The sequence below is a fragment of the Rattus rattus genome, chromosome 10 (genome assembly GCF_011064425.1).
Source record: "Rattus rattus isolate New Zealand chromosome 10, Rrattus_CSIRO_v1, whole genome shotgun sequence".
Lineage (NCBI taxonomy): Eukaryota > Metazoa > Chordata > Mammalia > Rodentia > Muridae > Rattus > Rattus rattus.
The window spans coordinates 25,660,905-25,677,397 of record NC_046163.1 but is presented as its reverse complement, the minus strand read 5'-3'; the positions used below and the strand labels follow the sequence as shown (position 1 = coordinate 25,677,397).

At 52.6% G+C, this 16,493-nt stretch overlaps 1 protein-coding gene across 1 annotated transcript in view; it reads left to right on the top strand.

Annotated features, from left to right (window-relative positions):
• Positions 1–16,493, top strand: part of LOC116911606 (kinesin-like protein KIF21B) — an 82,022-nt gene that overhangs the window by 62,332 nt on the left and 3,197 nt on the right. The window contains 20 exon segments of the mRNA XM_032915581.1: positions 29–113; positions 115–184; positions 438–553; positions 1,625–1,820; positions 3,502–3,691; positions 4,409–4,472; positions 4,572–4,790; positions 5,272–5,353; positions 5,711–5,828; positions 6,583–6,774; positions 9,122–9,321; positions 11,553–11,660; positions 12,315–12,383; positions 13,169–13,401; positions 13,562–13,709; positions 13,935–14,129; positions 14,227–14,328; positions 15,341–15,506; positions 15,663–15,714; positions 15,902–16,026. Coding sequence (XP_032771472.1) covers positions 29–113; positions 115–184; positions 438–553; positions 1,625–1,820; positions 3,502–3,691; positions 4,409–4,472; positions 4,572–4,790; positions 5,272–5,353; positions 5,711–5,828; positions 6,583–6,774; positions 9,122–9,321; positions 11,553–11,660; positions 12,315–12,383; positions 13,169–13,401; positions 13,562–13,709; positions 13,935–14,129; positions 14,227–14,328; positions 15,341–15,506; positions 15,663–15,714; positions 15,902–16,026 — 2,730 coding nt within the window.

The following is a 16,493-nucleotide window of genomic DNA, read 5'->3' as shown; positions in this document are numbered from 1 at the left end:
ATGTCACTTTCTGCTGCAGGTGAATGAGACGTGACTGGGCTTCGGACGGCGGGCCACGGGCACTGGTATGAGACGCTCACTGCTAAGTTTCACTTTGTGGACTTGGCGGGCTCAGAGGCTGAAGCGGACAGGGGCCACCCGGCGGAAGCAGGCCAAAGAGGGCATCTCCATCAACTGTGGTCTGGTAGGCACACTGAGAGTCACCCGGCCCCGGGAGGCAGAGGGCACAGACTAAGACAGGTCCTGTGTTTCAATGGCTACCCAGTTCTCTTTGGGCTTCTACCTGCTGACTGGAGCACCCAAAGGGCCCTGTTGGCTCCTCCCTTCACCCTCGGGTCTCAGTTTATCAAATCGGTGTATGAACCCACCCGGGAGCCTGAGTGTTGTGTTACGCTCGCTGCCTTCCTTGTGTGACTCTCGAGCTCTCTCTCCCACAGCTGGCCTTGGGCAATGTGATCAGTGCCTTGGGAGATCAGAGCAAGAAAGTCGTGCACGTGCCCTACAGGGACTCCAAGCTCACTCGGCTGCTCCAGGACTCTCTTGGAGGCAACAGGTATCTGATGACAGAGTCCGGGGAGGGGAGGGGAGGAACGTTCCTGGATGCAGAACACGGACCTAGGCTTAGGTCCTGACTCCCAGGAGAAGGGGACCTTCTCAGCCTAGGTTGCAGACTCAGAGGCAGGAACCGTGAGGGGTTCAGTGACCTGTGGCTAGGGAGACTCAGTTTCCTTCTTTCACAGACGTGAGAATCTTTATTAACTTGAGTCTTTCTTATTTACATTTCGATTGTTATTCCCTTTCCCAGTTTCCGGGTCAGCATCCCCCTAACCTCTCCCGCTCCCCTTCTATATGGGTGTTCCCCTCCCCCCATTACCACCCTCCCCCCAACAATCACGTTCACTGGGGGTTCAGTCTTAGCAGGACCAAGGGCTTCCCCTTCCACTGGTGCTCTTACTAGGTTATTCATTGCTACCTATGAGGTCAGAGTCCAGGGTCAGTCCATGTATAGTCTTTAGGTAGTGGCTTAGTCCCTGGAAGCTCTGGTTGGTTGGCATTGTTGTACATATGGGGTCTCGAGCCCCTTCAAGCTCTTCAGTCCTTTCTCTGATTCCTTCAGCGGGGTCCCGTTCTCAGTTCAGTGGTTTGCTGCTGGCATTAGCCATGTATTTGCTGTATTCTGGCTGTGTCTCTGGGAGAGATCTACATCCAGTTCCTGTCAGCCTGTACTTCTTTGCTTCATCCATCTTATCTAGTTTGGTGGCTGTATATGTATGGGCCACATGTGGGGCAGGGAGAGACAATTCTTAAAGGCAGCCATATAGTCCAACAAGACGACAAGCGGGAAATGCCAGGCCAACAGGGAGGCCATGACTCACTTTCGTCTCCAAGCAGAGAATTGTGTAATTAGGCATCACCCCTTGTTAACTGTTTTCAAGGGTTTTCCTCTCTTGCTATGGAAGATCTCAGCCAGGTGGTCCAGGGTCCCACATCCCAGATTCCAGGTCCTTTAAGTGTTAAATTGCGGGGAGGAGGGTCAGGGTGAAACAGAGCCTCAGCTGTGGGACAGTGCTTCTGGGACTGGCTTTGTCCTTTTTGTCCTCACCCAACCTGTTTGCACTCTCAGCCAGACCATCATGATCGCCTGTGTGAGCCCCTCAGATCGGGACTTCATGGAGACGCTCAACACTCTCAAATATGCCAATCGGGCTCGAAACATCAAAAACAAAGTGGTAGTGAACCAGGACAAGACCAGCCAGCAGATCAGTGCGCTGCGAGCCGAGATCGCACGCCTGCAGATGGAGTTGATGGAATACAAGGCGGTGAGCACCCCCCTACCTCCAGCACGCCGCCCACGAGGAGCCGATGCCCTGCTCCACACCCTGCCCTAGAGCATCCCACAACCAGATTCTATGCGGGCCTCCCAGCTTTGCAGCACCCATCCCTCCTCCTATCTGCTAGACACCACTGTGCATCGGATGTGGTTCCCAGTAATGGGTTTTGTGGCTGAGCTGTCTAGGTTTAGAATATGCAGTGTAAGAATTAAGACACCCTGGCTTTGTAGCCCGGGTGTTTGGTCGAGGGAAGGTGCTTCTCTTTAGTCCACAGACTGTATTGCACTGGAATAGATGAGCACCCCACCATGGTGGAGTCATTGACAGTGGGGACACAGGAGTTGCCCAGTGTGCTGCAGGGGCAGAGGAGTCGGCCTATTTTTTGCAGTGGTGGTGTGGGGGGCGGGGCCTTATGGAAGGGGTGTGGATTTTGAAAAACAAATGCGATATCAGCAGGAGGCCAGCAGGCCTTCTGGGTAGAGAGCAAACCACAGAAACACAGCCGAAAGGAGGCAAACAGGTGCTTTGAGGGGGCGTGTCTAATTCTAATATCCAAGACTGACGTCACCCTCTGGTAGCACCATCCGAATCCGGCACACAGACGAGCGGGTTTGTTCTCGGTTTCAGAAGAATGCAACCTAGTCGACGGCTTTTCGGAAAGTCAGGAAGTCTCAACATCTGTGGAAAATTTGTCCCTGCCAGCAACTGGCACAAAGCTGGCTGGAGTGTGTAGCAGTGTCAGGGTTTGTTATATGAAGGAGCCTCACGGTTCAAACACAAACAAACCGTACGTTGACAGGCATAGCCTGTTGGTTAAGCAATCAAGAGCCACAGACAATCGAGGAGAAGTAGGTCGTGGCGCGTTCTGCGCTGCTGAAATTCTACCCTTACAATAGTCTCTCTTCTTTGACTAAGCAGCGAGTATAATAACATATGTTGGCAAAAAAAAAAAAAAAAAAATAGAGGGGATTTTAAAAAGGTGGGATTCATCCGTTTACAACTTTTAACTTTTTATTTATACTACAGACAGCTCTGTAAGCCCAACATCTTGGTGACGTTATGCACAGTTAACTGTTTCAGCTTTAAGGGAGGCAGTTAAACATGAGAGAGCAGGGGTATGGAAGGAGACTTTTCTCCACTGCAGTCCCCACCACTCCTTATTGTCTTACACCCAGGCTGGCTCACCCATGTATGCCAGTTGTCAGGCCCGGGTAGGGTTTGTCACTTGGACTAGTGTTTTAGGATAATGAAAGTGATCGATACCCAGATAAATCAAGAATTTGGACTTTTTGTTGTCAGGGAGAGAACGATTTGTTCGTTTGTTTGGTTTGGTGTTGCTTTTAGGAGGAAACTAATTATGTAGTCCAGGTTTGCCTGGAACTCATTTTGCCCAGGCTGGCCTTGATTTTGTGATGCTCATGCCTCAGACTTCCAGGCACTGAGATTATAAGGCATAAGCTCCCGGTGAGCCCTCAGTGAGCCCCCATATCCAGTGCTAGGTAAGGCTTTGGACCTAAGGAGACAGGAGATACATTCGGAAACCTGGAGATGACAAAGACCAGAGTCCCACCCTGTCCTGGGGAAGGCTGAAGGCGGGTGGAGGAGGATTGTCACTGTATCCTCCTATGAGATTTAGCCCCTGACTGCCCCCTGCCTGTCTCCATCCCAGGGCAAGCGAGTGATTGGGGAGGACGGTGCAGAGGGCTACAGCGACCTGTTCCGGGAGAACGCCATGCTACAGAAGGAGAACGGAGCACTGCGGCTCCGAGTGAAGGCCATGCAGGAAGCCATCGATGCCATCAACAGCCGGGTCACACAACTCATGAGTCAGGAGGCTAACCTGCTTCTGGCCAAGGCTGGTGAGTCGGGGTACAGCAGACCAGCGCAGAGCAACAACATGCCTCCTGCCCTTGGTATTAGTCAGCAGGCAATGGCTGCCAGCCAGTGCACAGATCAGTTCATTTATGCATTTCTCCAACGATTTAGCATGACGCACACACAGCCTTCTTCTTAAGCATGTAAGAGGCAACATAGCACATTAAGCAAAGGACGAAAATCCCCGCAGCAGACTCTCCACCCACATCCTCTCTGCTTCCAGAAGAATCCTTCCTGAGCGGCTGAGTGCGTGTTTTCCCACACTTTCTCAGTACATTTGTTTTGAGTATAAATGCATTTAGATATATCATGATGTGTGCATTGCATTTTCCCTACATGAGATCATACTTTCTATTTTATGACTTCCTTTCTGCATTTAGCAGCATGTCTTATAAATCTTCATATTCCAAGCCACTTAATTTTTAAATGATTGCATGACGGTCCATCTGTGATGGTGAATAATTGATTGAGCAGCCTCTATTGATGGGTGTTTAGATTGTTTCCAATGCCGCGCCATTATCCAACCGTGCTTGGATACAACTCTGATCATGTTCGAGTATCTCCTTCACGTAGATTCCCTTATGGAGGGAGAGGCCCGCGCGAGCTAGCACACTGGAGGCTCATGCAAGGCTTGGAGTCACGCCCCAGTCCTTGCGGTTGTCCCACTTTCTCTATGGTACCTGTCTGTCTTCTCCATCCAGGGGATGGCAACGAGGCCATTGGCGCTCTGATCCAGAACTACATCCGGGAGATTGAGGAGCTTCGGTGAGTAAACCCATCCAGTGTGAACAGGCTGGGGGGCCTTGGCCATGGGCTGATTTTCCGTGACTCACCTGTCCCCATCCACACGCTTTGTCCGCACAGCACGAAGCTTCTGGAGAGTGAGGCTATGAATGAGTCCCTCCGAAGGAGCCTCTCCCGGGCTTCCGCTCGGAACCCCTACTCCCTGGGAGCATCTCCAGGAGGTCCAGCCTTTGGGGGCAGCCCGGCCAGCTCCATGGAAGACGCTTCTGAAGTGATCCGCAGGGCCAAGCAAGATCTGGAGCGGCTGAAAAAGAAAGAGGTCAGGCAGCGGAGGAAGAGGTGAGTGGAATGTTCCCACCTCCCCCGGCAGCCAGAACATTCGAAGGTGAACCCCACCCCACCCCCAACACCATCCAGGAAGACGGCTCCCCACCCCTTGTACAGAGAGGACCACTCCTACCCAGCCTCACCCCACTCCCGGGCATCACCAGTAATGTTCACACAATTTGGAGGAAAGATACCTCTCCAGCCTTTGTGTTTGTGTGTGTGTGTGTGTGTGTGTGTGTGTGTGTGTGTGTGTGTGTGTGTGTGTGTGTGTGTCTGTGTGTCTGTGTGTGTGTGTGTGTGTGTGTGTGTGTGTCTGTGTGTCTGTGTCTGTGTGTGTGTGTGTGCACGCATCTCCACCAAGGTCAATTTCAGGGGATAGAGCAGGGTGGGTGGATGGTGGAGAAGAAGAGCCGTTCTCAATGAGGCAGGAACCTCCCACCAGCATCCTGTGGTATTGGTCCCTAATCTGGCTTCATTTTCCTTCCAAAAGCAGCCCGGAGAAAGAAGCCTTCAAAAAGAGGGCAAAACTCCAGCAGGAGAACAGTGAGGAGACGGATGAGAACGAGGCTGAGGAGGTGAGGACTACCCTGCCCTTCCATGGGCTCACCAGCATGTCCCATTGGGGTGGAGACTCCATCGGTGTTATTGGGGGTGGGGCAGGGCGTTGCCTTTAGTTGGTCCTTGAGTTTCTTGGTAATGCTGACCTGTTGCCATGGTGATCTCCATCCCTCCGGACTTCGCCTCATCCCAAATGGATGATGCCAGACTGAGCGTCTTCCACAGGGGCTGTGCCCAGGCTACTAGGAGTGGATGGTCTCCCAGAGGAGGGTGTAGCTGGCTTCCACCCCTGAGGTCTTGTGCCTGTCTCAGTCCCGGCCTCAGGGCTCCCGTCTCCCTAGGCCAGTGCAGCCCTGATGGTATTTTGTGCCTAGGAGGAAGAAGAACGAGATGAGAGTGGCTGTGAGGAGGAGGAAGGGCGTGAGGATGAGGATGAAGACTCGGGCAGTGAAGAGAGCCTGGTGGACTCGGACTCCGACCCCGAGGAAAAGGGTGCGTGGGCCGGGGCTGGGGAGATGTGGAACTGTGGATCAGAACTGGGCTTCCCAAGAAGACACTCAGATAGACCTGGGTGGGGTCAGCCTGCGAGAGTGCTCAGAAACTGCTTGTCTAGACAGGGCTCGGATTCCTGAGTGAGAGGCCAAGAAAAGCAACGGTAAATAACGGGGCGGGGGCGGGGGAGCATTAGCTCTTCTGCCCTGTCCACCGCTGTGCTTAGTCTGACCCTTCAGAAAGTTTGACGAAGCCAATGCTCACTGCTACCTTGGGCAGGTATTTGACGCCCCCGAATCACCACTGAGCATGCTCAGAGAGATCCCTGACCACTTTGATGGATTCAGAGACAGACGTTTCAATGACTTTCGGCTGGTGTCAAGACCCCCTCCTTCACAAAGAGACATCTGTCCTTCAGCTCTGTCCTGTTGTCATCTCTCACCCACAGCCCTACAGGGTGCTCTTGGGCCACTTACCCTCCTCCACCCAAGCAGAGTCCCATGTCATCAGTCATGGTGACATAGGCCTTTGGGCCCATCGGGGTAGGAAGGGACTCCCTCCAAGCTCCTGAGCCCAGCCGGGCATTTCTGAGGCTGCTCATCAAATGTATTGCCCCACCTGGCCATATTCTGCCTCCCTGCCTGGTCACTGATTGGTCACTGCTGACCAGAGGATGCCCCACCCACCACACTCAGCTCCCCTGTCCCTGCACCCGGTGGCGTGGGGCTGAGTCTGGCTCTGTCTGGCTCTGCAGAAGTCAACTTCCAGGCAGACCTGGCGGACCTGACCTGTGAGATTGAGATCAAGCAGAAGCTGATCGACGAGCTGGAGAACAGCCAGCGGCGGCTGCAGACGCTCAAGCACCAGTACGAGGAGAAGCTCATTCTGCTGCAGAACAAGATCCGAGACACACAGCTGGAGCGCGACCGCGTGCTGCAGAACCTCAGTGAGGCCAGAGTCATACATCTCTTCCCTGACCCCCTGTCTTGTCAAAAGACACCCACCATCGTTCTAATAATGCCTGGCCTCGTGCACAGGGACTCTGAGCAAACCACTGTGACCTTTTGCCCATAGTTTAAAGTTCTTGTGTCTCACCCAGTTTCTCTGCTACTTTTGTTTTAAAATTACATTTGGGGCGTGTGTGTGTGTGTGTGTGTGTGTGTGTGTGTGTGTGTGTGTGTGTGTGTTCACATGTGAGTGTTTATGTGACGTAGCACACACATAGAGGCCGGAGGACAGCTTGCAGAAGAACTCTGTTCTCTCTTCCCACCATCTGGGTGACAGGGATTGAGTTTTGCTCATCAGGCTTGGCAGTAAGTGCCTTTATATGCTGAGCCATCTTGAAAACTTGACCACTCCTCTTTTGCAACAGAGTCTTGCCATGTAGCCCAGGCTGGCCTGGGACTTGTAGCAGTTTTTCTGCTTCAGCCTCCAGAGTGGTAGAACCATAGACAGGTACCACATGCCCTATGCTCTGGCGCTCCCTCTCTCTCTCTCTCTCTCTCTCTCTCTCTCTCTCTCTCTCTCTCTCTCTCTCTCTCCTCCCTCCCTCCCTCCTCTCTCTCTCTCCTCCTCTCCCCTTTCTCCCCATCCCTTCCCCATCATATTAAAATCTCTAATCCTTTTTCTCCCTAGGCATGTGCTAAGATACCTCCCAACCCCCCTCCCCCCACTTACTATATTCAGTTTATAAGACTTCTCAAATTGTGTCTTTCTTTTTCTACTGCCCTGCAGTCCTCTTGGTCAGTAATTCGTTTCCTCATCCACTTATTAAGCAAATGTTAGCTGAACGTGTGTGATAGAGCAGATGTTATTCTAGGAACTAGAGTTGTCTTAGTGTGTAAAATCCCTCTCCTGGAGTGTACACTCTGGCGGAGGTGACAGCATAAAGCAGAATTGCTAGCAAGGATGGCACTCCTGAGTGGTTTTTTTTTTTTTTTTTTTTTTTTTTTTTTAATATGCACAAGGGAAGAGGACAGGGTGCTTAGGGATGGTGTAGTCTGGGGAGGGCATGGAAGGCTATATAGAGAAGGTGACCTCACGGATTAAGGCCTGAAAGAGTAAGTAAGTAGGGCTCTTTCTTGGTGCATCACAAGAGTAGAACTAGCAATGGAAGGAACATTCCAGAGAGAAGGAATGGAAGCTGTTAAGGCCCAGAGGCAGCTATGTACCTGGCATGTTGGTAGGATGGTGGCCTAGACTAGTCGGAGAAGAGGTCATGTCTGTCATTGCAATATGCCACCTTTCCTCGGAGAGTTGAGATCACCAGACCTGGCAGCGAGTGAGTAAGGAAAGGGGTGGTATACAAGACACTTAAAAGCATTTTTAAAACATCACCTTTGCTATTGTGTAAGAAGATTAAACTGGAAGCTTAGGAGGAAGGTGGACAGGTGGTACGATGTGGTTGGGCTCAGGTATCTTATTAGAGGTTGAGCTCAAGACTCGATGTGTGTGTGTGTTTGTGTGTGGTGTGTGTGGTGTGGTGTGCGTGTGTGTGTGTGTGTGTGTGTGTGTGTGTGTGTGTGTGTGTGTGTGTGTGGTGTGGTGTGTATATGTGAGTGTGTATGTGTGGTGTGGTGTGTGTGTGGGGTGTGTGTGTGGTGTGTGTGTGTGTGTGTGTGTGTGTGTGTGTGTGGTGTGTGTGTGTGTGTGTGTGTGTGTGTGTGTGTGTGTGTGTGTGTGTGTGTGTGTGTGTGTGTGTGTGTGTGTGTGGTGTGTGTGTGTGTGTGTGTGTGTGGTGTGTGTGTGGTGTGTGTGTGTGTGTGTGTGTGTGGTGTGTGTGTGTGTGTGTGTGTGTGTGTGTGTGTGTGTGTGGGGTGTGTGTGTGTGTGTGTGTGGTGTGTGTGTGTGTGTGTGTGTCTGGGGATGTGTGTGTGTGTGGGGGGCCACGTCTCAGGATACGAGCCTCTGGGCAGGAGGTGGTGAGGTTTTCTGAGACGGAGTGAGAGCTGGCAGTTGCGTTGGTCTTGGGCCTGCTCAGGGGAGGACGTCTGTTCGCAGTTCAGGTGGGAGAGTCTGGGTGAAGACCCAGCTTACTCCTGCTGTAATCACATCACCCAGGCTCTTGTTAACGCTCCACTTCCTGCTGCCACCAGCTTTCCAGGGACCGAAGCCTCAGTCTGCAACACTAAAACTGAATGTCAGAGCAGGAAAGTTAGGGCAGCTGCTGAACCCACATCCTCATTGTTCAGATGAAGAAGCAGGCTCAGGGAGGGGTCGACTGTAAAATCAGAATCGAGTGCCTCTCTCCCCATGAGCCCGTGCCTCTGACCCTGCTTTTCTACTGTCCTCAGGTACTATGGAGTGCTACACGGAGGAGAAGGCCAACAAGATAAAGGCGGATTATGAGAAGAGGCTTCGGGAGATGAACCGGGACCTGCAGAAGCTACAGGCTGCTCAAAAGGAGCATGCCAGGTTGCTCAAGAACCAGTCTCGCTATGAGAGGGAGCTGAAGAAGCTGCAAACGGAGGTAGCCGAGATGAAGAAGGCCAAGGTAGGCAGAGGGTGTGAAGAGTGGGGCCTGGGGACCTACACCGTGTCTTAGAATCCATATCCACGTTAAATGTCATCACTGCTTTTAAGTGAGGATTGTCCTCTGAACGCACAGCATCACTTGACCCAGTCCTGCCCCAGCCATGCACACTCTCCTAGCAACCTCATCCCAGTTCATTGCAAGCACACTGCTCATTGCTGCCCCCTGTGTTGGGAAGCTGTACTACAGTTGCCTCCTGTCTGCACAAGGAAGCCTTGAAGCCTCATTTGGTACAACCCTTGCCTCTCCTCATGGTAATAAGTCATGGTCATGGTCAGCTCTTAGCTAGGCAAATATGCTGTTACATCCTTAGGAAAGGAGGACGCCATTCTCACTGTGTTTGTGGAGATCCGAGGTTCAGGGAAGGTATTCCTGCTACCAGGATATAGTGCCAGGATGTAAATTCTGCCCTCGATGTTCCAAGCTGGTGTGTGTTCTTGGCGGGTGGCTCTGGGCTCCCTTTTCTACTTGGGCACAGCCCACAGGGCACAGTCTGTAGGATCTGCTCTTTGATGTCAGCGGCTGGGGTCTTGAACTTCGGTATCTGGTGGTGTTAGCTCCTGCCTGGGCCTTGCAGGTTCTTGCTCTGTGACTCTCTTTTGTCACCCTCAGACTCTTCTTCCCTGACCCTTCGCTTCTGTTGTCTCCCAGCTCTCCACAGCCCTGGGCTAAGCTCCGAGGCTAGACCCCTAACAAAGGCTGGCAAAGGCAGTTCCCCTTGGGGACTCAGGAGCCATTGGTAACAGTCTTCACTGCTGTCCTGTCTCCTGCTGACCAGTGTGCACAGGAAAGAGGCAGTTGTCTATTTTTAGAGGAAATGGAACTGAACCTGAGCGGACTCTGTCCCCAACCAGATCTAGAGTCCTTTATCTCCTTGCTGAGATCAGCCCAGCATGGCCCCAAAGAGCCCCATTCTCATTTTCTACCTCAGTGCTTCTGCCCTGTAGACACGAAGCCACTGACAGAAAATTGCACTGGGATTCAATTACCCACAGATCCCTGGGGCCCCTGGAGCCCTTGGGCAATGCAGACAGAGGGCCTAGTGACCTTTATCCTCAGGCTGTCTGTAGTTCACTGTGTGTGACCTGGGCCTTCAACAGGTATGGCTGAGGAAACTTTGACATGGTTGTCTTTGTTCATGTACCATCGTCCATCCATCCATCCATCCATCCATCCATCCATCCATCCATCCATCCATGTCTCCCCATCCCCCGGCCCCATCTTCTTACTGGTGCCTCTTCGGGGTAGTCCCAACCTCTCCAAGCTGTCATCTGAAGTGGATATGACCCTAGAAAAAGCTCTCAAGGGAACACTTTCATGAGGTTCTGAAACGTGGGAAAAAAGAGCCAAATGCCCAAGACGTGGTCCTTCACTTAGGACTTAGTTCTGTCTACCTGGCTACATTTTTGTGATCCCAGCTCTACAAATGAAAAAGAAGGGATTGGGATCATCCTGGGGTTGGGGGGGCTCTAACAGGGCCCCCCGGTTCTTCACTAGATGGGTAGTAAAAGGATCAGCCAAAAACTGCAAGCAGAGCCTGTGTCTTGGAGATCTTAACTGGGTGAGGCCCGGCTTCAGGGTCCTCTGTCAGGAGAGCATAGTGACTCCTGTCTTAGAATCTGAGCAATGCTGTCTCAGTCCCGGGGTCCATTTCAGCACTATCCTGTGCCCAGAGAGCACTCACCCACCTCCCTGGACCAGTGGATGCAGCCACACTTGCTGGTCATACAGATGAGCCTGGAGCTGGGAAGTTAAGGTGACCCAGGATCCAAGACTAGCCAGTCATTCCTACTCTGCAACTGTTAGTCATTTTGTCTTGAAGGCTCACTTCTTTATAAAACAGGAGAGCTGTCTTTCTCAGATATGTGTCATAAAGACAGGGCCTGCCACGTGGGCAGCTCTCATTATGTCGTTATCACTTTGAAATGGGCCCTGGAGTCTTCAGTCAGGCTGAGGATGGTGGTTAGGATAGACTTCAAATGTTAAGGCCAGTTCTTTAGCACTTGTCCACATATAATATCTCTTAGCCCCTGAGGATGAGTGGGAAGGAAACCTTATGTTTCAGACCCCCAGTCAGTGATGCCTAGAAGACCACTCCCCTGGCCAGTGTCTCCCCCTACCTGCTACTGAAGGAGGCACATGGGCCACACCTGCCCAGCCCTGCCTCACCTCCATTACCTCTGCCATCCCAGGTAGCCCTCATGAAGCAAATGCGTGAGGAACAGCAGCGGCGGCGACTGGTGGAGACCAAGAGGAACCGGGAGATTGCTCAGCTCAAGAAGGAGCAACGGAGGCAGGAGGTGAGAGCCCTCCGGGAGCTTTCAACCACTCCTCTCTACTCATGACCCTTCTCCCCCAGTTCCTACTGTTCCAAGCGACAAGAGCCATGCTTGGAGCAGAGTACAGCCCATCAGAAAGGCAGAGCCACTGTTGGCTTCTATCCCAACCCCTACAAGTCCAAGAAGATAACTCAAGTCCAGAGAAGGGCAAGAATTTGGCTAACATCACCAGCAAAATCAAACACATGGTGCTCCAGGCCCAGAAGAAATAGCCTAGGAGAACTGGGCCTCTAATTCAGATTTGTGTTCTTGGGAGGAGATAAGATCAAGAGAATTGTCTTTGTGGGTCACTCTTGGTAGAAGGGTGTGACTCCGGGTACCGTTTTATCTACAGTTTGGCTGTGTGAGAATCACCCCACACAGGAAAATCTTGAGCCTTTGGCTACAGAGCTGCCCACCCTGTTCCCAGTCCTGTCTGGACAGAAAGTGGTTGCACACCCCTTTACTCCCAGTACTTGAGAGGCAGAGGCAGGTGAAGCTCTGAGTTCAAGGCCAGCCTCATCTACAGAGTGAGTTCCAGGACAGCCAGGGCTACACGAGACATCTCGAACCTCACCCCCACCCCAGAAAAGACAGCTGGTGGTGACTGAATGTGGCCCAACCCTTTTCTTTCAGTTTCAGATACGGGCCCTGGAATCTCAGAAGCGCCAACAGGAAATAGTTCTGAGGAGGAAAACCCAGGAGGTGAGTTCTCTCAACGGGCAGCCTGGTTGTACAGGCCTAGCTCTGGTTCTGATGTTTGCTGTCCTCTGAAGAAGTGGGGTCCACCCCATACTACTCGTGGACTGGATCTCTTCATTCAGCGAGCACAGCCTTGCCAATTTGTAGCACCCTGTGAGAAATGGTTTCTCAACCAGTGAGTTGAGCCTAGAGGGCAGAATCCACCTCCCATCCTCAGTGCCTAGATGGTCATCGACTAAAGAGTGAAAAGGGCTAGAGAGATGGCTCAGTCAGTAAATCCACCACATAAGCATGGGGACCTGTGTTTGAACTCCCAATACCCACATTGACAACAGCGGCATGGTCAAGAAGGTAGATCCCAGCACTTGCTGGCCAGCCAGTCCAGCTAATGGGCAAACTCTGGGGTCATTGAGAGACACTGTCCCAGAACGTAAGAGGGACAATAGTAAAGCAAGAAACTCAATGTCCTCCTTTGGCCTCCACACCCTTGGGAACACATGTGCATATCTGGATGCACACATGTACACACACCCATAAGGGGAGGGAGAGGAGAGAATTTTAGGTTTATTTTATTTACATCATAGACATCTTAGCCCTTTATAGCCCCAAGCTGCTTCTTTTCTCCCCAACGCCTCATTCCAGGCTCTCTGACCCTCCAGGCTTCCTTACTCAGTGGGCCCCCCTCTTCCTGTCCCTCCAGGCTTCCTTGCCACTGGGTCCCCCTCTTCCTGTCCCTCCAAGCTTCCTTACTCACTGGGTTCCCCTCTTCCTGTCCCCACTTTCCCCAGGTTTCCGCACTGAGGCGCTTAGCAAAGCCCATGTCTGAGAGAGTGGCCGGACGTGTAGGATTGAAGCCCCCCAATATGGATTCTGGGGCTGAGGTGTCTGCCAGCACTACCTCGTCTGAGGCTGAATCCGGAGCTCGCTCTGTCTCCAGCATAGTGCGTCAGTGGAACCGAAAAATCAACCACTTCCTGGGGGACCACCCTACAGCCACTGTCAATGGCGCCCGCCCAGCCAGGTGAGGAGTCTGAGTGCTCTGTGGGCAGGACCAGGGTGAGGAAGTGTGAAGGTTGGGGAAGAGCTCTGGTGCCTCTGGCTCTGCTTCTGGCTCTGGGGAGGGGCCTCAGAGAGCTGCAGGGAGAGGTTCAGAGCAGTCAGCCAAAGCCCCTTTGCCTCAGGAAAAAGTTCCAAAAGAAGGGAGCCAGCCAAAGCTTCAGTAAGGCGGCGAGACTCAAGTGGCAGTCCCTGGAGCGGAGGATCATTGACATTGTCATGCAGAGAATGACCATCGTCAACCTGGAGGCTGATATGGAGCGTCTCATAAAGGTGGGACCTACCTCCCGGTCTCTCCCACCCCACGCTCCATATGTCCGGTCATTTCCCACTTCTCTGACTCCTCACTCCTTCCCTGCTCCCACCGTCTGCTCCTCATGCCTCTTCTGACCTCTGGACAACCCCAGACAGGCGGGTGGCTTGGTGTAGGAGCCGTGAGCAGCACCCATGCCTGAGAGGCATCTTCCATCACTCTCCCCTCCTCCGCCCCATTCCCAGAAAAGGGAGGAGCTCTTCCTCCTACAGGAGGCACTGCGGAGGAAGCGGGAGCGCCTGCAGGCTGAGAGCCCCGAGGAGGAGAAGGGACTACAGGAGCTGGCTGAGGAGATCGAAGTGTTGGCAGCCAATATTGACTACATCAATGACAGCATCACTGACTGCCAAGCCACTATCATGCAGCTGGAGGAAACCAAGGTGCCCACAGGGCCGGGCCTGGCTGGGTGGGGTGGTAACCACGAGTGGGCTTGGGCAGCCCTGTGTGATGCGATTTCTGCTTTCTGGTCTCTTAAAGGAGGAGCTGGACTCGACAGACACATCGGTGGTCATTAGCTCCTGCTCTCTGGCTGAAGCCCGCCTCCTGCTAGACAACTTCCTCAAGGCATCCATTGACAAGGTGAGCTGGCAGCTCCCCTGGCACGAGACAGGCATTGCATACCCTGGTAGTGAAGTCCACGGGTTTGGCTCTTTCCCACCTGCGTCATTCACAGGCTGGGACAAGCTCCTGAATCAGCAAGCCTCAGGTTCTGTGGCTGTAAAACCCAAACGTTGACAGTACAGAACTTGTAACTGGGTGTCCAGAGTGCTACACGTAGGGGACTTGGCACACTATAGAGCTTCAATTAAAGGTGTCGTGGCCCAGGCCCGTCCACAGCAGGATTGGGCTTGGGTCTGTTGGAGACAGAGGGAGACGTGTGTGTACATTAGGAATTGGGGAGGAGGAAACAAAAATTGCATTCCACCCTCTGCCTACCAGAACATCAGAATCCTTTGGGAGCCTCTCCTCAATCAGTGGCCAAAGAATATGTTTCCTTCCTTCTGTCCTAGGACCCGAGTCCTGGGGACAGACACCAGCCGGTGTACATATAGTTAACTGGAAAGAGGTTGGGAAGCCACTCTGCCCCACTCTTAGCCAGACCCTCAGTGACTCCTCAGTGTTGCTTTGTGTCTTAGGGAACCGTGTTAGTGTTCAAGGGTGACATTGACAAAATGTCACAGGTTGGGCTGCTGTTGCAACAGGGCTTCCCTACGGCTAAGGTCAGATGCCAGCAGGGTGGGTTTTCCTGTAGCCTCCTTCCATGGCCATTGTTTCCTCCCTGTGTCTTCACATGATCTTCTGTGTGGCGTGTCATGATCTATTATTATGAGGACACCAGTCACACTATTTTAGGGACCACCCTATGACCTCATATCATCCTGGTTCCCACTCTAAAGGATCCGTCTCCAAGTACAGTCACATTTTGAGGTAACGGGTTGGGACTTCTACATATGAATGAGGGGTCACAAGTCCACCCATAACAAAGGTATGCTAGGGTGACCATCACCAATGTGTATATAGGAGCCTAGGGGCTATAGCATCAACCACAGATCACAAAAGAGTAAGCCCAAGCCTTGCTCTCTGACTCCAGGGACTTCAAGTAGCACAGAAGGAGGCCCAGATCCGGCTGCTGGAAGGACGCCTCAGACAAACAGACATGACAGGCTCTTCCCAGAACCACCTGCTCCTAGATGCTTTGCGTGAGAAGGCTGAGGCACACCCTGAGCTGCAGGCCCTCATCTACAATGTGCAACATGGTACGCATAAGTGTCGGGAAAACCGTCCAGCTCCCAAGGCTCCCCTGCCTCAGGATTCCCTCCGAAGCCTTGGTCTGATCCTAGTGGGTGAGGTGCGGGAGAAGCCATGTACTCTGACGGCATCTCTCAACCTCTTTCCTTCCTTCTCTCCCTCAGAGAATGGCTATGCCAGCACAGATGAGGAAGTTTCAGAGTTCTCTGAGGGGAGGTGAGTTTTCAAGCAGGGAGTCAGGCTGCCTCACAGCATACACCTGGGAGGTGTTGCGGGGGAGGGGTGGCCATAGAGCCCCAGGGCTGAGCTTGGATTTGCAGGCTCTTTGGGACCCGGATGTCTAAGTCCTAGAGAGAGACGGTCAAGCTAGCATGGTCCTAAACTGTCCTGGCTTCTTCCCCAGCTTTTCCCAGTCATTCACCATGAAAGGCTCCACCAGCCATGATGACTTCAAGTTCAAGGTAAGCCCTGCTGGAATACAGGCTATAGGCTTATCAGGGCCAACCTCCCAGCCTGATCTCCAGAACTGTAGTTTCACACCCCAAGCCCCAAGTCAATTTTGTCCTCATCAGGAAGAGGGACCTTGGGGACAAGGGAAGGAGGAACTAACTTGGAATTTGCTATGTAGGCCAGGCACCCCATTCTTTTCAAGATGGGAGAAATGACTAGAACATTACCTCCTTACCTCAGGACATGACTGTACCCAGGGATCCTGCTTTACAGAATGCCTCCTTCCTCACTGAAGACTCAGGGTCAAAGCTGACTCCAGACCCCTGGCTCTCTCTCCTGCAGCTGTCTTTTCAACCCCACGAAAGTCAGTCAACAGGAAGTTAACCCCTTTCTTAACAGCAAGGGGCTAGTGATTACAATGGACCTGTGGACCGTGCTGTGAATGTTGAGTCGTGCCTAGCCCTAGGCGAGCTGATTGGAATTCAGTCTGAACACTCTGTGGTTTGCATAGCCCAGTTAAGGGCCTCCATCCACAGCTCTCCCTC